The 21,699-nt window shown below is 31.4% G+C and overlaps 1 protein-coding gene across 4 annotated transcripts in view; it reads left to right on the top strand.

Annotated features, from left to right (window-relative positions):
* The window catches only part of Trpm (Transient receptor potential cation channel, subfamily M), a 111,975-nt gene that overhangs the window by 64,591 nt on the left and 25,685 nt on the right, over positions 1 to 21,699 (top strand). For all 4 annotated transcript variants that reach the window (XM_064062450.1, XM_064062446.1, XM_064062449.1 and 1 more), the window contains exons 7-9: positions 14,421 to 14,634; positions 18,092 to 18,251; positions 21,529 to 21,665. In XM_064062450.1, the coding sequence (XP_063918520.1) occupies positions 14,421 to 14,634; positions 18,092 to 18,251; positions 21,529 to 21,665 (511 nt within the window). The remainder of the gene's footprint in view (positions 1 to 14,420; positions 14,635 to 18,091; positions 18,252 to 21,528; positions 21,666 to 21,699) is intronic.

Below are 21,699 nucleotides of genomic sequence, written 5' to 3'. Positions count from 1 at the left end.
CGAAAAGTTATAAATGCAGCAGCCTTTGGGCTGTATGTGAAGGTACTGAAGGTTATATCGACACTTCGATTGAAAACAAGAAAAAGACCGCTTCTGATATTCTTGGAGGTGATCCTGGAGCCAGAACAAGTACGGCCAGTAGCTACAACCGAGATTCAAGCATTGTTAGAAGAGAAATCTTAAATACTGGAGCTGTAACAAACATTTTGTTAACAAAACCTAAGCATTATGGACAAAGATACAAATAATTTCATTTCATCTGGTATTAATATCAGTAATCGTAAGGAATGTATTATCGACGTGTATAACAAATAAGTTAAGAATTAATCAATGTAATTTGTTGTAATTTACATGTTAATAAAATTCAACTAAGAAGTGGAGACCTTCATTACACCACTAGTGGTGTAATCTTTCTATTACACCACTAGTGGAATAAGAGGGTTTATTACTCAACTCAAACAGTGCCGAATGAGTTGTGTAATAAGGCCTTTATAAAGCAGTTGTAGATAAAATAATTAAATTCGTAGAATAGGATTTTATAAATTGTCGAAGAAACTGAACATGCTTAATTGGCTTTGCTTCAGGCGCGTGGGAGGTTCTGTCTAAATAGCCTTAAATCAATTTCTCTTTTAGGAAATATAATAAAAAAGTAACTTTCTTGTTAGCGTTCTTTAACTATGTACATATTTATTTTGTAACGTAGAAGGTTGATACGGGCTTAGAAAATTACAAAAAAAAATCAGCTCCGATTTAATCCAAGAATTCTTCTAAATCAAGAATAATTTTTAATTTTACATTTAATTACATACAATATCTCATATTTGACTGAACTCGCAAAACGCAGGTGTCTACGTCTTTATTTTAAATCGAATCCATTCGACTTATACAAGTCAAGTTCAGTATTACACAATGCCGATGCTTAAGGTTAATTCCAATTAACATACCACAATGAATGATTTATTTACTTACATTATCAGATTGAGCAATTACTACAAAGTGTGAGTAAATAGATGCAAGCTTTTTTAAGTGAGAAGTAAGAAAGAAAAATCTAAATAATGCAAACAAAGGGGTGAGAAAATTCACAGAGACGTAATTTCTTAATGAAGTCGTAATAATAAAAATGAGGAGAAAACTTTCTGACCTAATAAATTCTTCTTTCCTGTTCATTTTAACTCCGGAAATGTGGGTATATGCAATTATAAAAGTTGGAAAAGCTTGTGCAACCATTTTAGTAAGTCTCGCTTCGGTGCTATTTATTTCATATCGTTTACAAAAGAACCTTGAATGTGAATTTTATTGTGGTCAATTTGTAGACTACGTCCAGGGTGACCCACAGCCTTCGGACATCAAACAATAACACGGTGAAATGAATTTTATTGTTTTCGTACTCTTTATGTTTAATCCGCAAGAGTCTGATGAAAATCCGCAGTTTGGTGCTTTTATTTATTTAAGTAGATCAAATTATTGCAAGATTTATTTTTTAATGAAGTCATCCTGCTCGACTATCGGAAACTACTTAATTAGACAAAAGCTCAGTTAATTGCAATCTTAACTGTTGCAAAGATCACTTCATTGAAGCATTAATTAATTCCTTAGCTATTATGAGGTTAATTGGCAAATACTGGGATTACTATCGATCATGGGGTTCTAATAAGATAGTTCCTTGTTCTCCTACGAACAATTGGAAAGAAGTGCGTCGGCGACGGTGGATTTGACTGTTAAAACGACATCTAATCAAGCAAGGATTTCCTAAGAAAAATAGCCCAAGTCTAATTTGAAACGATATACTTATTTTGTGCAAAGTAGTACAATCTTTACCTAAATTAGAAGTTCAAAACTGAAATAGTGTATTTGTAAAAATTAATTTGTCGCGACAAAATATTCTTTGGTTAATTCCTTATGCTGCAAGTGGAGGAGTCTGAATTTGAATTAATCGATTTTTCAAATGGCATATTTTCTGAGGCAAAAATATGTGAAGTGTCCCGACCTATCTATATTTATTTATCAGGGTCATTAATTAAAAATTCAATTGGAATGTTTAGGTGAACAGTTTTATAATGTACAGAACTAGCTTGTAGATACAAGTTCAATCAACACACCTACACCAATAAATTAAACAGCTTTTTGTGCGTCAACACGTGCAACCAGATTGAAAGCGCTCTATTATTAAATCCTCTGTACCCTTATTGCATTCATACACCCCAACACAAAAAACAAATATATCTTCACAGCATAATGATCACACATAAAAAATAAATCATGTCGGTTGTATTTACTCGTGTATTGAATCTTCCAGTCGGATAAAAGCAAAAATCTGCCTACTGTATAACTGTTTGCGCAGGATAAATAAACCTCAACAGTTACCATCGCAAATAAAATTCAAAAGAAAAGCACGAAAATACCGTTATTTTGTACGTTTTAAATATGAACCTGACATTATACAAACTTTTTTGTCGGACCATTTGAAAGTTTTCATTTTGTGTTTTATAAATTTGCCTGAAACCCTCGAAACATTTGCCCCAGGTAAATATGAGCCCGCCTTCTCAAATGAATGCTTCCGCTCGCAAATATCTGTCTCAAGTAAAAACAGAGCGCAGGATGAAAAGATGAAATCAACTTTTAAATTAACAACATAAATTTGCGCTTGATTCTAAAGGGATCGAAAAAAATCAGACTTATATTTTACGTGGAGTGCAGAATGAGGGAATACGGTTACTTTATTTCCATTATTTTGATTCAATCCGCTTTGATTGTAACAGATGATTTTCACTTTACGGGAAGATAGCGTCACAGGTTTACAACGCGCTCATAAAAATTTAATTTCTATTGATTTTTACGCGAATAAATGCATTTCAATACGCAGGTGTATTGATTACTCTGCAGATGTATTTATTCGATGTGGGTGAAATCAAAAATTGATTTTTAGATATATACCTGTTGCCGACTTTAACTATTTCTTTCATTAGTTCGTCGTTATTAATTATGGATTTAATTCGAAGCTTGATTAATTTTTTTTTGTTTTCATCGCAACTTGAAGAGGACTTTTTAATTTTGAAGATGGGTTGCTATCCGGTTTTCCCTTGATAGCTTTAGTTGTAATTCGGGACTGCTCGTAAACAGCACACCGGTACGATTCATCAAATATATAAATAAATTTTCTTAAAAGTTTCATTTACGAGAAAGGAGTGATCGATAAACTTGTACTCTTACAAAACATTTTCTTTAGTATTCTACGGATGCTTGCTTTGATATCAAGTAGACATTTTTTGTAGCGCCGTAACCTTTGTACGAGCAAAATTTTCAAGTTTGTCCGCAATTTGATAATCTATTGTGTTTTATTACTTCCCGAGCGTAAGCAAAGGAAGTATTGTAATCGAGTCCGTCGGCCGACTCTCTACTTTTACGTTTTCTCGATCTTTCATGACCCCTAGAAGACGAAGAAATAGGTCTCCCATTTCCGTCTGTCTGTCCGTCTGTCCGTCTGTCCGTCCGTCTGTCCGTCCGTCTGTCCGTCTGTTGTCCCGGATTTTTATTAGACAGATAATCTCCGAAAGTACTCGACCGATTGTTGTGAAATTTTGTACTTATATTAAGAATATCATGTAGATGGTAAAACGCTAACCAAAATTTGTCTAATCATCCCCACCACTAATGCGATGACGTCACTTCAAAATTGTACATAGTAAATGGGTTTTCAATTGTATAAAATAACATAGTCCTACACATGTAGTTTACAACTCTGAATCGACTTTTCACCCGAAACGTCCAGATTTTTGGAAAAAAAATCAAAATTATAAAACAACATTTTGAAATTTAATTTTTAATCTGCCAGCCAGAATGCTTTGAAATGTTGCAGATGTTTTAAGGCTATAAAGAGCATCATAAATCTTTAGTCAAAAAATATTTGCTTATCCCCTCCAAAAACTTGATGACGTCAGCTCAAAAGTTTGTGGAATAAATCATATCTAAAATGTACAAAATATGATGAGCCTGTACTTGTGATCTATCACTCCATTCATATTTTTTGGATTTACATATACAGGGTGACTCAAAAAAATTAATGAATGCGTAAATATATTTTATTGATTTAATCAGGAACTACAAAACCAAATGCTCTGAAATCTTGCAGATGTTTTAAGGTCATAAAGAGCATAATAAATGTTTAGTCAAAATATATTTGCTTATCCCCTCCAAAAACTTGATGACGTCAGCTCGAAAGTTTGCCGAATAAATCATATCTAAAATGTACAAAATATGATGAGTCTGTACTTGTCATTTATCACTCCATTCATATTTTTTGGATTTGCATATACAGAGTGACTCAAAAAAATTAATGAATGCGTAAATATATTTTATTGATTTAATCAGGAACTACAAAACGGAATGCTCTGACATCTTGCAGATGTTTTAAGGTTATAAAGAGCATAATAAATGTTTAGTCAAAATATATTTGCTTATCCCCTCCAAAAACTTGATGACGTCAGCTCGAAAATTTGCCGAATAAATCATATCTAAAATGTACAAAATATGATCAGTCTGTACATGTGATCTATCACTCCATTCATATTTTTTGGATTTGCATATACAGGGTGATTCAAGAAAATAAATGAAAGCGTAAATTTATTTTACTGATTTACTCAGGAACTACAAAACCGAATGCTTCGAAATCTTGAAGATATTTTAAAATTATCATAAGCATGGTAAATTTTTGATCAAAACGTATTTGGTCGTCCCCCCTAAAAAATTTATGACGTCACCACAAAATTTTGCTGAATAAATCCTATCTAAAATGTACAAAATATGGTGAGTCTCTTCTTGTGATTTATCATTCCATTCAAATTTTTTCGATTTGCATATACAGGGTGACTCAAAAAAATTAATGAATGCGTAAATTTATTTTATTGATTTAATCAGGAACTACAAAACCGAATGCTTTGAAATCTTGCAGATGTTTTAAGGTTATAAAGAGCATAATAAATTTTTAGTCATAATATATTTGGTTATTTTCTACAAAAAACTGATGACGTCAGCTCAAAAGTTTGCCGAATAAATCGTACCTAAAATGTACAAAATATGATGAGTCTGTACTTGTGATTTATCATTCCATTCATATTTTTGGATTTGCATATGCAGGGTGACTCAAAAAAATTAATGAAGGCGTGAATTTATTTTATCGATTTAATCAGGAATTACAAAACCGAATGCTTTGAAATCTTGGGAATATTTTAAAGTTATTATAAGCATGGTAAACTTTTGTTCAAAATGTATTTGTTCATCCCTCCTAAAAAAATTGATGACGTCACCCTTAAATTTTGCTGAATAAATCCTATCTAAAATGCAAAAAATATGATGAGTTTGTACTTGTGATTTATCATTCCATTCATATTTTTTAGATTTTCTTAAGAGGTGGTTCAAAAAAATTAATGAAGTCAATTTATTTTATTGATTAAATTAAAGGCAACACTTATTATTAGTATTACACCCCAACCAACCCAATTTGGTAGACACAAAATTTGTTAAAGGAAAAACTCGGTTGAAACATAAGGGTAGCACGCTTATTTACATCGACTTTAACATTACAGACCTGCATTTGTTTTATGCGCTCACTTGGTTCCGCGAATGTGAAATAGACATGTTTATAATCAACCAATTGTGAATTTCACCGTCAAGAATTAAAATAAAACCCAATGTTTTATATAATAAGCGGAAGTCGAAGCAATAAAACCGATGGTCGTTTTGTTTACAGTTTGACTCTCACGTATGCTGTTACGCTTGTCATCTTAAATTAAGAATGTTTATACATAAACGATTTTCAGTTGCCGTATAGGTGAGTAAATTGTTTCGTTATTTTATTGATTATAAAAAATCAATATTCAAAGCGACCCAATTCATTTTCCCGAAAATTTGGGAATACAATAATTTTATTCTTAGTATTACACTACATCTATCCCAACTGATATACGTGTCCTTGCAAAAATGTTGATGACGTCATCGCAATTTTTTTTAAATTCCCACTACAAAAATGTAATGAGAAAAAAACACAATAGGCATGCAGTCGTCAAGTTTCCGACAGCGAGGGAAGTACTGTCTAAACTCTTTAGACCAATTTTTTGTTCATAAAAACCCAACAGAGTTGAAAAGATGTCACAACTTCTAAGATTCAAATTATATTTCGATCAGTACGTGAAGAAAACAAGTAGCAGAGTATGGAAATATCGAAAGTAACAGTATTACATTCTAAATAAATTTCACGAAAGAATATTGTGTGACACTATAAACTAAAACTTCAAAAAAAACCCACAATGTAAATAAAGGAGACTACACCTTCGACTGTACTGATTTGCGACTATCGACTATTAGAAAAACACCAGTGTTAAGCAATTCAGGTAATATCTTATTATTTTGGGCATTATAAAAATTCATTATATCTGGAAAAGGGAGCTCAAAAAAAGGGAAACGAGCGTTGACTGATTACCTCTAAAATCAAAATCAGGAAATAGACCTGTAGAGTAAGCTTGAAAAGATACAGCTTCAAGTTTTAGATACGGAATTATGCAAATTTAATCTTCCAGTTGCATTTTTTTTTTTATTTCCCGAGTGTAAAGTAAGGAAGTATTGTGGCGACTGAATATTTTCTCGACGTTTTATGACCACTAGAGTATGAAACAATAGGTCCCCGTTTCGCTCTGTTCTATCGTCCGTGTCGATTGTTGTTAAATTTTAGAAGTGTTAAGAATATTGCATACATAGTAAAACGCTAACCAAATTTTGTCCAATCATCCTCAAGAAACATTTGGTGTCGTCACCTCAAAATTTTGCATGGTAAATATTGTAAAATAATATTCATACTTGTGGTTTATGAATCCACGTTTAAACCTGAAAACAACAGCCAATTTCATACATATTTGCACAAAATATAAAGGATGCTACTTTGTACTTCAAGGCAAGCAGATTTATATATTTGATACGTCGACGTTATGATTTATATTCAACGATGATCTTACTACCATAAAAGAGTAGAATCATAATGTGAAGCTTATTATTTTTCCTCCATTCCTGAAAAATATACTAGTAAAACATTTTCAAAATATACAATTACGTTTATGTGTCTTACTTGGTATCAAATTTTCAATCGACAGAATTTCTAGCAATTTTTTTCTGAAACAGTTGCACATTTTTTCTCAAATTAAAAGGAGACATTACAAAAATAAATATTTTCACCAACGCGACGCTCACGCTAACGTTTATTATTGTCTGTTGTTGTTATTCGTCGTAACCATGAAAATGTAATTTCCAATGCATCACAATTATTGTAACTCAATTCTAATTTTTTAAATTTTATTCAGATTTTTGTTTCCTAATTTTGATATACATATTATATTGGAGTCTAGATATTAGTTTGAAACAAAAAAAAAAAAAAAACGAACAAAAATAGCTTTCTGTTCCTCACCTGTTTTGCTGCCTCACTAAGCTAACAAGCTCGTCACAAAAAGCTTCTAGTAACATAATCTACTCCTTTTTAACCATAAAGTCAAAATCTACTGTATGAAATCTCCCACATTCATAATGAAAATGAAACAGAGAATACAAAATCAATACAGCGAAACAAAGATCCGTATTTTTATGTCATACACTGTGACTTCTTAAAACAGCACCGGAAATATGAATTTCTCAAATTTGCTTACACTGACACTTTCCCAATATTAAGTAAATTCTTGTTTTGATAAACCGCCTTTTGTTATCAAGTAACATTATAAACAGGCCGCATAATAGGCAGATAAGATTTTTGAAGTGAGTTTAAGGATGTATGTTTGTAACGATTTCTACTTAATATTGATTATAGAACGTATTCCATTAATGTACCTAATTCATAAATTTTAAATTCAGCCGTGATGAACGTTGCAGTGACTTCATTTGCGGATTTAACAAAAGTACACACTATTAGTGAACATGATAAATTTGTGATGATCCTATTGATTTTTTAATAGATTTGACGTCTAGTAAAATCCTTTCATTCACACTAACAAGATTGTATTTTTTCATGAGTTAACATCAATAATAAAAAGCGTAAATATTGCTAAACAAGTCGAAATGCTTCTTAGAAATGTCACAATAATTAGAGAATGGATAACCTTCTAATTTTTGCGGCCCTGGCCGTGATTGACACTCACTAATGACGTCAAATCGTTAAACGTATCATAATGGAATGAAATTTCACGTTTTGTGTAAGGAATGAATGTGTTTTATTCGGTTTATGTTATATAAAATGTAGGTTTTTTTGAAAAGTCGTAATTTCATCAGGTAGACAATAAGTTTTGAAGTTGTGTCACCGTGTAATTTATGGACGACGAGTTTTCCAACCCGCAGCTCGAATTGCCACAAGGGAGACGTCTTTTATACTGCCCTCATAAACTGAATTATTATCCATTGAAATTCGGCTACCGAAAAAGCTTCAAGACACATTTTTCCTTCAGTGCAGACCACTGTCACGTCAAAGTTTTGAATAAATTATGAGACTTGTACAATATATTTGATTAAAAGCAAAAAGTCGATGTTTATACTCTTCGTTGTTGGAATTTGAACACAATTGTTAAAAATGTCTATGTCCGATTATCAGTCTGCGCAGTGACCTTGCCAATTTTCTTTATAATGATAAAGTGAGATTTATTTTCGTCCACATCGTATTTTATTTTTGTTTAATAGCATTTTCCACTTAATCATCGTCTTGTGTTACGGCCTGCCAATCTAACTATTTCGGGTGAATTTTCACTGACCAGTCATTTTTCTCGGTCTATAACAGAATTTTACTTAAACACGTTTATTTAGTACTGAAATGCAAATACCGCCGCTTTAAAAAATTATACAAATTGCGATGAATAAAATATCCATAAATATTTATACGTTCTACTTACGCTGTTAACCTACTCCTTAATAACCGTAAAGATACAATTTCATTTACCTTATTAAAGTCAAATTAAAAAAAGTAAGTTAAATTTACATTGTTCGAAATTACATACTGCTGAATACATAAATCATCGATCGCCGCTTTGTTCGACACAGTGTTGTGAATGCTACGTTAATTAGTTCATTTTTGATGACATCTCGTTTATTAGCTATATTTACTCATGATAGGCAATCATACTGTTGACACATCAGCGAACTCCATCGCTAAAACAAAATTTCCATATCAAAAGAAATAGATTCAACAAACGTCAGAAAATTCCGGAGACATTTCCTCATAACCGGAAGTTCACAACAATAAAACTCATTGGTATAGATCATAAAACTATGTAGTATTCCAGGTTCATATTTCCATTTCCCATTTTTCAGCTTAAAAATATCACGTCAAGATTCATTTTCCATCAAATGTGTGCAATGTGCATTTCTTGTTATTTCAAATTTAGACTCTCGGGAAGAAAGGGATAGAGAAATAAAATAGGAAATTAATTTTTAGTTCTCTCTACATAAACATTTGGTTAAGCTTTCTTTTTTGCAAGGAATAACCAATGTGGTCGAAACCGCCAATTCAATTTACAATTTTTAATTGAAACAATTAAATTTCGGTCGAGCACAATGAAATTAGAACTTTCCATCCCTAAAAAGAGCTACGTTTAAAAAAATCCCCTATGTTTATAACAAATTTATGGGTGTAGTCCAAAATTCAAACTTACCTTCCAATGAAAAAGCGATGGTTCATTTTTTATGGCGAGTTTTATTATTAGTTAACATTAATAATTCATTGTTATTTGCTAAGTAAACCCACTGATATACAATTTATTCCCTAACGAACAGTTACTAATTAATAGCTATGCAGCGATTGACAGGCAGACTAATAGAATAAACAGTGTTTACCTACAACACTTTTGCCTTTTTTGTAATAAATTTATAATGCAATAGGAAATATTCAATTCTATGGTTCATTATTTAGTGCTGGGGCGACTAGAAAATTTAAATTGTTGACATTTCGAGGTTTTTACTAACATCTCGTCCAAAAGTGGCTTATTATTTTTTTATTTATTTTTTTGGATATACACAGGGTGAGTCACTACGCGTGTTCCTCGATATCTCATTATTTATTGAAAATGAAAAAAGTTATTATTTTTATTTAAAAACACTCTGTAACAGAAAATTTAATTAAAAAAAAAATGCATTGGATTGCTAAAACAAAGTTAAAGAAAATTGGAATGACGTGGCAACGTCGCATTGGAATTTCAAAAATATACTACAGTTATAAAGGCTACATCGACGCCAGAATATGTAAAAATATAAAGGTGTTCCGTTAAAAAAAAAGCTAGTTGTGCGTTACGCTTCAAAGAGAAGACACTTCGGACAGTTGAAAATAATTTGTTTGTGATTTTCAAAGACATACATATATAGCTTTAATCTTCAACTTTTTTTCTATCGGTGACTCATCCTGCAACAAAAAACGGACGAAGATGCTGTAATAAATAAAATATGGGTTGTTTTATTTGAAAAAAATTATGACTACTAATTTGAAAGAATCTCGGGGACCTCTTCTACCTGGTTTTTGAAGTAATTTGAAATAATATCAGAGACTCCTTGTGTTTTGTTTTTGAAGTAGTTTGAAGGATCTCTGGGACCTCTTTTCTTTCATTTTTGAAGTAATTTGAAACAATCTCGGGCACCTCTTATGCGGTTTTTGAAGTTATTTGAAAGAATCTCGGCGAGCTCTTGCGTGGTTTTTGAAGTAGTTTGAAAAAATCTCAAGGACTCCGTATGCTTTGTTTTTGAAGTAGTTTAAAAGAATTTCTAGAACCTCGTGTCTGGCTTTTGAAGTAGTTTAAAAGAATCGCGTGGACCGCTTGTGTTTTGTTTTTTTGAAGTAGTTTGAAAGAATCTAGGGGCTCCTTGTGTCTCGCTTTTGAAGTAATTTGAAATAATCTCGGGGACCCCTTATGTTTTGTTTTTGAAGTAGTTTAAAAGAATCTCGGGGACCCCTTGTGCCTGGTTTTTGAAGTATGTATTTGAAAATTGTAGCATTAAAAAAATTATTTTGTACTTAGAGTCACTTTTATTGATATTACAATAAAGCCCATATCTTTGTTTATTTATCCATAAAATGTCCAGATTTCAAAAATAAATATACTCTTGATTTTTTTTAACTTCCAGAAAACTACAGTAACTTGAGAATGTCACATCAGAATTTCAAAAGTAGGAAATATTTGCAAAAGCTAAAAGGAAGCCAGCTGAGATATATAAAAGTGTTTTATCTAAGAAAAAAAAAATATAAGGATTGAAAAACTGCAAATCAAAAAATTGAAAAATGCAAAAAGTGAGAAATTAAAAATTGAAAACTCGAGAAATTTTAAAAACTGTGATATTTCAATTGACAACTTTGGAAAACCGGTTGGAGTTACAAATAAAATTCGCAAAAACAAATCTTATAATTCTTTGAAAATCTGGATATATTTACTTTCGATCAATTTTTTGAAATTAGAATTTTCGTTTTTCCTTTCTCTTCGATTTTAAATTTTCCATATCACAATTTTTCGTTTTCTCATGTTCTCTCTTTTTCAGTTTTTCAATTTTTCAAGTTCTTGAGTTTTGTTTTTCATATTCTCGATGTTTTATTTTTATTTTCTCGATTTCATATCACAGTTTTTTCTTTTATAATTCCTTTATTTTTTCAATATTTCTTTCCGTTTTATAATTTTAAAATAGAAAACTGGACAAATTGAATAATTTAAATTTGAAAACTTCTGAAGTTCTTTCTTCAGAGCCAATAAGAATGAATGATGAAAACGGGATAAGGGTGGGTGAAAGGAGCCCTTTTTTACTTTGTTTTAAATCTTAGTCCTATCGCTTGTTAAAACAGAATTCAATTCACATTTTACAGTAAATAAAATAAGTCAGTGAAATAGAGACAAGAAGTGGGCGGAGCTGAGTAGGTTTTTCTAAAGTGTTTTATAAGCAAGCAGTAGCCCCGCCCACCCACCCTCTGTTTTCTTTGAGGGTATGTGATTTGCCAAATTTAGTTTTATCAAGGCATGTACTAGGCCCGTCCACCCGCCCTCTATCTTCTTAGAGGGTATGTGATTTGCTAAAATCAGTCTTATCTTGGCAAGTTCTAACAAAAAAAAATAAATAAAATAAGAATTGGAAAATTGCAAATCGAAAAATTTTTAAAATTGTGATATTTCAATTGACGACTTTGGAAAACCGGTTGGAGTTACAAATAAAATTGTATATTCCTCTTAAAAAACCTAACACTGTATAATTCAAAATAATTTATCTTTGGTCACGCGCCATTAACACGGGAACAGCAAACCTACCGTTGCCATTGGTTAGGCAACACGTGTCTGAAGCTTCAATGATTTAATTGACTTTTAGCTGAGCTTCTTCTTGTGTCTTTCACGTAATCACTGCATTTATCGGTCAATTCTAGTATAGCGTTACTTTTTTGCGGCAATTCTTGATATGTTTTATAATGTGTGAGGTGTAGTGTACTAAATATTCCAGAGAAATTAAATGCATCTCTTTCTAAATAACAGAAAAACAATGAATGAACTCTTCTTAAAAATGTTGTAAAATTTAATTATACTTTTTTTTTTAGGATAGCCCCTTTAAATGTAATTAAAAATATGAATACATTATTAAACCACAAAAGAAAGAAAAGGGGACTATAGTATTCGAAATCTGTGTAATAGCATCCCCAATAGACCCTCGGGAAACTTATATTTCGTATTTTTCAAACTGTGAAAAAATATCGAGAAAACTTGAAATTAAGCATTCGTAAAATGAGTAGGAATGTGCGTCACATGAATAAATAGATTCTATCTATTCAAGGAATAGTCAGTCGTTCGACTAAATGTCTCGTATATTAAACTTTCCACTTGTAAATGAAGTCTGTTTTTTTTCACTTGTATGTGCCGTAAATAACTTTTGATGAATTTTTAATGACGTACTATGATTTTGGTAGTAAGAAAATAACTCATGTAATCAAATTCCTTCTTTCCTCTATTTTTCAGAAAAACTTCACCGTTTTCCTTTTTCTAAATATTATGTCTGTTGTAACCCTGTGATCTATTTTAGTCAGCTAATGATCCTGTTACATTTATACAAGGACTTTTTTGTTAAACTTTACTAATTAAAAATCAATTGTAAATATTCGGTTAACTTGTTATCCACAACCCGCTCTAAAGTCCCACAGAGTTAGTGTTGGACGCAACACATTACGCTTTGCACCACTAAAATTGATTTCCTTGAGATAGCGTTGCTACAATATTTGTGTTACAGTGCTGCAGTAGTAATACCCTCTACAAACAATATTCTTTAAGCTATTTATTTACTAAGTATTATTTTCTTTTCAGAGAAGGAATAAACTACTTCCAATGCTAAAGAAACAGTTTCATTCGAACCTTTGACATCAGTTGAATTTCATTAAAATAAAAAAAAAAATATCGAGTGTTTGTGATGTAGAATTAGTGCACAATTTTCGATAAAGACATTCATGTCAGACAGTTCAGTTAATTGTTTTTTACTGTATTTACAAAGAGAAGAATCAAATAATTAATTTATGCTTTGTTCCTCTATTTCCGTTCCACCACGTTTGTAGAAATAAGAGGACATCTACATTTTGACATACATTTCTTGGTAGAATTTCCATAATATATTTTGATTTCTCAAACTCGGATATTTTTATACAAAACAATGGTGGCTCTTTCTAAAGAATTGTCCGAACTTTTATTCCGGCTTTACCTTTCGACAAAAAACAGGACATTTACGCCAATCGCACTTGTTCTATTTACGTCACTTTTAGTTTATAATGATGGTATCCAAAACGCGTCATATTAGAAGAAGAAAGAAAATTGATTATTATTAGTAACGGTGATTATTACCAGTGAGCAATAAATTACTGAATAAATGTTTTACATAGGTATAATGTAGTGGCCTACATGCAATAATTTTATACTATGAGTAGGCATAATGTAAAACACATTAAATGAATTATCAGCATTAGCTAGTATCATGCGGTGCGTTGTTTAAATAATTGTGTGGGTGAAATACTGAATTCATATTGGAATAATTTCATGATATAAAACCCATTAATGAAAGTTTTCACTTTCCATGTATAACAAAAATACCCATCGAATAAATGTGATGAAAATAAAACCACAGTGAAATAAATATGCCTCCCAAAAATAGAAATGAGAATGTATGCAAGAAAGAAATAGAGCTATTCAAATTAGTTCCTAGGTCTTTTCAACGACCTATCTCCGTAAATCGATGTGTACGTAGGCTCAACTTTTTTGATAAATAGCGTCAGAAAAACGCGAACGAATCACGCAACGGATTGATTGACCTTTTATGGTAATACAACAGTAATTATACAGGGCATGCAATATATGTTTTCCCACTTTTTACGATTTATTAAAATTTATTACTCTTTTTTTTTATAGTACATCCGAGTGGCCCACGATACGAAACCGGAACATCTTATGCAGCTTATTACGAAGGAATGGAACCTGGAACTTCCTAAATTGCTCATTTCCATCCAAGGAGGGAAGGCTAACTTCGAATTACAACCGAAACTGAAGAAAGTTTTACGCAAGGGCCTATTGAAAGCAGCGCGGTCCACTGGTGCTTGGATATTCACTGGCGGCACGAATACAGGTCTTGATTTTATACTGTCATGTTAATTCGCGATAAAATAAGCCCCAGTGTATACTAAATATACCTTCACGGTCTTGAAACCGCGCCTGTTGAAACGAAAACGAAAACAAAGAAACAATAAATGTGCAGGATTACTTTAAACCCGCATGTTTGTTTTAAGAATTAAATATTTTTGTTAAACACTTCGTGATGTTAAAAGTTGTATAAGCGCTACCCACAAGCTTGAAACAGTAAAGTGATTAAAAACAATTGTGTAGATGCTCCGCGAACACAATAACGACTGAGATTTATTTCATACTTGGAGTTAGTTATGCGTACTCTTCATATACAATTATAAATACAGGCAAATTATTAGTCATATGAAAATGTTTTATCTCGTGCCAGAAACAAGTATTGAAGTACCTATGAATGCTACTTGGAATCACATAATCATTTCAGGATAAGTTTTAATTTTGTGTGCAACAACACACGACATACGAAAATAGATGTTGCTAGGTTAAACAGAAAAGTACGCAGATACACAAAGCCACATCAAAATTGCGTATCAGAAAATTAAGGAGCGGTTCAGTCCAAAAATCTGTTCATAAAATATTGACCAAACTTCGCTTTTTCTAAAAACTAATAAAAAGATAATGCGAATATTTCTAAAAAGGTAAATTTCCCTATCTACGTGTAAGTACGGATCTTAAGCAATTAGTTTTGTTTGATTTATGAGTGGAAATAAATTTTCACTGCTTATAGTCACGTTTGTGTTTTCCGAAAATAAGCTAAACATAACGTAAAAGTGCTGTAATGTAAACAAAATAAATTGGATGTTTTTTGATACCAACCCTATTTATACAAAATACCTATTGATAAACAGACGCAGAAAACACAAAATCTTACACAGATGAAGTAGGTGGAAGTAACCTTAATAATAACATAAAGTTTTAACACATTAAAATCATCTTTTTTTATTATTCTCTTTGGTAGGCTATGTATGTTTCAAAATTTAAACAAATATCAAATACGATGCCGTTTAATCACAGACATTTAATCAAATATTTGTTAAATACTTTTACTAAAACACTATTAATCTGTTGTATTTTACACTTCAGACTTAACAAGGTTCGAATGATATTAGGAAGGTCATTTTTAGGTGATGCGTTTGGTATAATAACTAAATAGCTGACCAAAAAAAAATGTAAGAACACCTTTCATTTTTATTATATTACCACATATGCTCAAGGAGTACCACTGACCCTAATACTGTTTCACTAATTTTGAAAATTAAACCGTTACCCGTAATAAACATTGTCGTTCTACACTGATTTGATCATGAGGTAACTGGTCTAGAGATAAGTATTTGTATCATTTTGATAATTCATACCTGCAAAGTTCTGGTAAATACATATTGTTGGAATGAGAATAAGATAAATCAAGTTTATTATCCTCTGTTATTTGAATAATGCCTTTTCCTTTGGAGTTGGGGTTTTAAAAATATTGTCAATATATGACGGTGTCCTTATTTAGGAAATTTTTAAAAGTTTTTTAGTTGTCGCAACCAAATTGATCCCCTTTCTTAATAAATGTTTATAAGTGTGAAATTGATCTTTGTGTATTGGAAAAATTTGGATCTAGGAGACTCAGTTAAAATTTGAATTACACTGTTTTTTAGAGCATGGTGGCCTTAATATTGCAGTAAACTTGTTTATTTTAGAGCAATGATAAAGAGTTTCAGTTTCCAAATTTAATTATATATTATAATTATTTTCCGAATAGATCCAACTTCCTGGGCTCCTTGTTCCGCTACTCTTCCGTTATATTCTTTATTTCAAGAGTGTACATCTTCCTTGTATACCCATTTGTGTATATGAAAAAGTAAGCTTGTGGGTATGTACGTCTAATAAGGGCAACATGTTTCCATCCCATGGAATTCCTTGAATTTTGTTATTTATTTTATAAATTTCAAAGTTACAGTTCATTTTATTTCTCATCTCGACTTCTTCAAGGTAGTGATCGTAAACTAATTTTAACTGAATTTATTCACTTGAGTTGTGGGAACTACGTTTGAAAGTTTTAAATTTAACAGCCGAGGCACCATACTGTGTCGACCTGTTGCTGTAAAAAATAAGAACTCTTAAATTTTTGTTTTACTTCCCTTAGATAATAGCTGCTCCATTTCACTCGTTTAAGTTATATATCTGACTCCATTAGCGCACTCAGTGAAATAATTACTTTTTGCACTTCCTGGATTAAAACCGCTTTCTTACAAAATTAGTTTCTCCAACAAATGATTATTATAATATGACTAATGTGTACGTGGTAATATTTATTGGAAACATTGCAGTAATTAGCGTAACAATATAAATAACATTTTAAATAATGTTATGTAATACTCTTTGATTTTTTTTACGTGGAAGCCACGAAAATTCGTTAAAATGCACGCTTGGCATCTAGAACAAACCAAGACGACAAATAATAAAATAATTTTGTTTATATCGTAAGTCCAGAGGGAGTCGTGATTTCGTTTTGTAGTTATTTTTTCATTTTTAGTGAGTTTCGTATAATGTGAAACATCAAATAAACTTCTGAAATATGATTTCACAAAAGATGTTTATTCTTGTATTAATTAAATTTTGACTGTGAAAATTGTGTGATGTTATAATATTGTTCATTTTAATTAGGGCGGAAAAACTCTTAATCTCTCACTTGAAAGAGTACATCAAACACACCAACGAACCTAGTTTTTTATAAACAGCAATTATGCGTATAATATAAGCGAAGGTGTTTAGTGCGGAAACAAAAAATATTGTTTTACAGAGTGTTGGAACGAGCAACTCAAGCACTCGAACCAATTTATATAAAATTATATCGTCTGGTTATCTATTCCAATAGATAAATAAATAACTAAAAAGAAATGAATTTTTTATATACTACGTGACTAAAATTAACAAAATTGAAAAAAAATACTAGCCTGTTTTAAGATTGTTAATAAAACCGTAAGCAAATTTAAGCTCCAATGCTTTTAATAACAACTTTAAAACGTTTGAAAATATCTATCTTAAAAGCGTTTTTAACCCAGAAACTAGCATTTCTGTTTGTAAACAATGAAATGTCATGAAATTAAAGACTAAGTGGAACCGCACAACACAAGGCACACAATTTATATTTAAAATGTTAAAAGGAATTAGAACGCTTGGTGTAAACGAGCAAATAACTTAAACACTCGATGCCAGTGGCTGTTAATTTATATTTTTCTAACAAACAGTTCGGATGTAGTAGAAAAACTATATATTTTTTCAGAACTTGATCATCATTAAAATTTAAATGCGATTGTATCTGATACTGAATGTGAAATAGTTTTACATTTTTAAACATTAAAAAAAAATTAAATTGGTGATGTAACATAAAAGCCACAAAAGTTAAAAAAAAACACATTTTTTTCATTATTAATTTATAAATGTTAATTCTTTAGGCGTTACAAAACACATCGGCGACGCACTGCTTCTCGAACGATCTCAGAGGACAGGAAGGGTAAACACCCTAGGGATTGCACCCTGGGGTATTGTGGAAAATAACCAAGAACTCATAGGTCATAACACGGAAGTGCCATATCACTCAATATCATCGCCTAGGTAAGCAAAGATTTCAGTTACGTCTCCGTTCTATTTGCTTCCGACAACATGGCGCACTCCAAAATAGAAAAACCGCTTATATTCCATTCACGGGGTGCAGTTTTAGCATAGTCTCTCAAGAACTCAGTTTGCAGAGCTACTAGTACCAATTTGTAATTTTCATTTCCAACTTCGTGCCATTTCAGAGCCAAAACCCTCAAATTCACTTTACACGTTTTTCCAAGCCCTTCTTTATTGAATGATACTGAGATTGGAACTAGAATTTTTATATCTTCCGGCCTAAGTACTATTAATTTTCTTTGAGTAGGAGTTAACCGGTAGTTGATATCGTCTTGTAGTTTGATTTTAGCGGAGTCGGTCATTAAACCTTCCAGTTCTTCAGTGTTGCCATTGCTAATAATTTCCGTTATCCTGCAGACGGCTCTGGTTGAACCGTAAATAAAAGCACCCTCGGAAAATTCCGGATCCCAAATTTTTTTCAAGTATTTGAAACGCAGTTTCGATTTAATCCAGCGGATAACGTGAGGCATGTAGATCAAGTCCGGGGTTTTAGGCATCTGATCATTTCTGCCACAAGTTTGAATGTACCTTTTAAAAACGGACTTTGTCCATAGGGACGACGTTTTTGAAGATCCTGAGGGATTGGAATTTGATGAATAACGTAAAATTCCGTGACTATTAGACAAAACAAGACGATTATTGAGTAGATATTTGCATGAATACGTAAATTTTGACGGGAATAATGATCTGAACATGATCTGAATTGTCACATTTTCTTGACACTGACATATCTTTTTTCCTAACCATAGTGCAAGTAATTATCTAGGGATTTTTGTTTTTTAAGCGTAATCTATTAAATAATGATCAGTTCTATCAGTTTTTTTAAGGTGGTTTTAACCAATTTGATGAAAAGATGTGGCATTGTTGAATTTTTAATGCAATACATTAAAAGCATTTTAAAACCGTCGTAAGATTATATTTTTGTTAAAGACAGACTTGCGTGTCGAAGTTATTAGTATATTAAATATAATAATTAATCAAACCGCACCTGTACATAAGTTTCCACGCTCCGAGTAAATTATGTTACTATTTTTACCCTATCGTTCTTGCCCACTGTTTTCTAATTTTCCTTTTTATTCCCTCGTTTCAAGCATTGATCGGACTAGCAGTGAATATATATGCGTTTGGCTTTCCCTTTTCTTTGATTTTTCAGCTACATTTTGTATGCAGGTTTATTTTATTTATTCATTTGAATTTCGTCAAAGTTGCTATTGCTTTTTTATTACATTTCAGTAGTCGTAAGAATTTGAAGAATATATTTTTCATCTTTAAATTAAGGAAGGTATTCGTTGCCAGAATAATATCGATTTAAGTTGATAAAAATTGACAAAAAAAATAATAACAAAAGAGCTACATTTTTCATCTATTTCCAGTTTTGTAGTTAACAGCATTGATTTGAAAATAACATTACATCAGCTTCAAACATGTTTGTTTATAGAAAGAACACTGAATAAATAAAATTTTCAATGGTGCCAATTGCGAGTCATAAACCAAACCACAGTCCACTGCAAATCAAAAAATAAATTATCGCAAGTTCGATAATTTCTAGTCATATAGCATAACATAAATATTTGCTCTGCAGTTATGTAAGTCAACTCTTCCTAAAACCAGTTTTTATTCTTTGCCGAAAAAGTTATTAAACTGAGAACATCATTTGCTAGCATGATGGATTTATTGATTATTATACTCTACGCGCTTTGATAAAATCAAATAAAGAATCATCTAAAGTACATCAACACGTTTCTTGTGTGTCATTCCAAATAAACTTAATGTTAGATCATGCATACCTCTTAATAATAAAAAATGTTTGTTGAAAAGTACAGTGTCAAAACTCCATAATGTAGTAAAAGATTTCAGATCACGCTAATAGAAACGGAATAAACAAGATCATGTTCTCACCTGAGTGCTATAAAAATTTAACAAGTGTGTGGTACATAGTTACAAATAAGTTAACAGCGTTGACATTCAAGCTTCTGTTTCAACACTTGATAGTACGAGGGTGCCACATCAACGTAAGTTTGTTAGTTTTTTTTTTTTTTTTTTGATTATTTTATCGCATATTTTACAACTGTCATTTGATTATTTGAATCATAACTGTGTTTTTCGGTTTACTCGTAGTAAACAGCAGTTTTAAAAAATCTGAAGATAATTATGACACTTCCTCTTGTGATATTTTAAAACTCTAAATTTCTAAATGGGTTGCAAATTCTTGATGTTCGTTACCGCCCTAAGAATACCCGGCGTGAACATTTTCAACAAAATTTTCCGTAGCTCGAAATGAATGCAGGCATAGTAAATGATTTTAAAGGATAATAAATCACTTCTATAATCCCATTTAAAATTTCAACAAAGTAGGTAAGATAAGAACTTACAAAGGCCAAACGATAACTAAATCTCATTTTTTCTCACAAACAGAAGTTTCACCAATTCAAAGCATGATAATTACATACATACATACAGTCTAATTTTTAGACTAATTTAAGCCGTTATCAATTTTAATCGATGAAGAGTGTGGCAGGAAGCCGTGTCATGTTGCCCGCAACGTTTTATTGGATTAGATTTACATTTTATATTGCCCAAACAGTTTTTTGTAATAAAACTTGTTATAAAATACATTAAAAAATGTGTAATTTAATATACAACAGAGGTAAATCAAATTCAAAATTCGCTGCAGCGTTTCGGCAAACACCACATGAGTTATTTTTTGCATAATAAATATATCATATTATTTTTTACGGAGGTTCCATCGAATTTAGAATTTAAATGTCAAACAAGTGAAGCATCCAACGGTTAACTTAAAAAAAAAAATCATGAAATTATTATATAAAATGAACAACAGTATCATTCGATTTAAGAAGAGTTCTTTTGCAAACGTTGATGACGTCACATAGAAAAATAACTAAAACACACTGTCAAGAATAAAACTTAGTTATTTGAGTGTTTTTTGAAAAATTTTAAGCTTTGAAATTTATACCACATGTCAAATTTTTTCCATAATAAGATAACTGCAACCTTGGATCGAGAGATGCGTCAAACATGTAATTTATTAATATGTTCCTTGAATGTTTATAACGTGCTATAATATCCGAAAATCAAATTTGACTTAAGTAAGTGAAGTTCTTAGTTCAGGAAGATTTTTCAGCAACATTTTCGTGTCGTCACTATTTCAAAAAACAATAAAGTAAAACAAAAAATTGAGGATCAACTCGACTTTCAGGTCCAAGTTTGCAGCTTTAAATAGTAGACACGCTTATTTCCTACTAGTCGATAATGGGACTGTTGGAAAGTATGGTGCGGAAATAGTCTTGCGGCGAAGACTGGAAAAATACATATCAAAACAGAGACTATATCCATGTAAGTATGTGGCAAAATGTTCATGAAATGAAGC

This window comes from Zophobas morio, unplaced genomic scaffold (genome assembly GCF_036711695.1).
Source record: "Zophobas morio isolate AGI-343-1 ecotype UQ-CSIRO unplaced genomic scaffold, CSIRO_AGI_Zmor_V1 ptg000023l, whole genome shotgun sequence".
Classification (NCBI taxonomy): Eukaryota; Metazoa; Arthropoda; class Insecta; order Coleoptera; family Tenebrionidae; genus Zophobas; species Zophobas morio.
The sequence above is the reverse complement of the archived record's forward strand: the minus strand, read 5'-3'. Positions and strand labels throughout refer to the sequence as shown.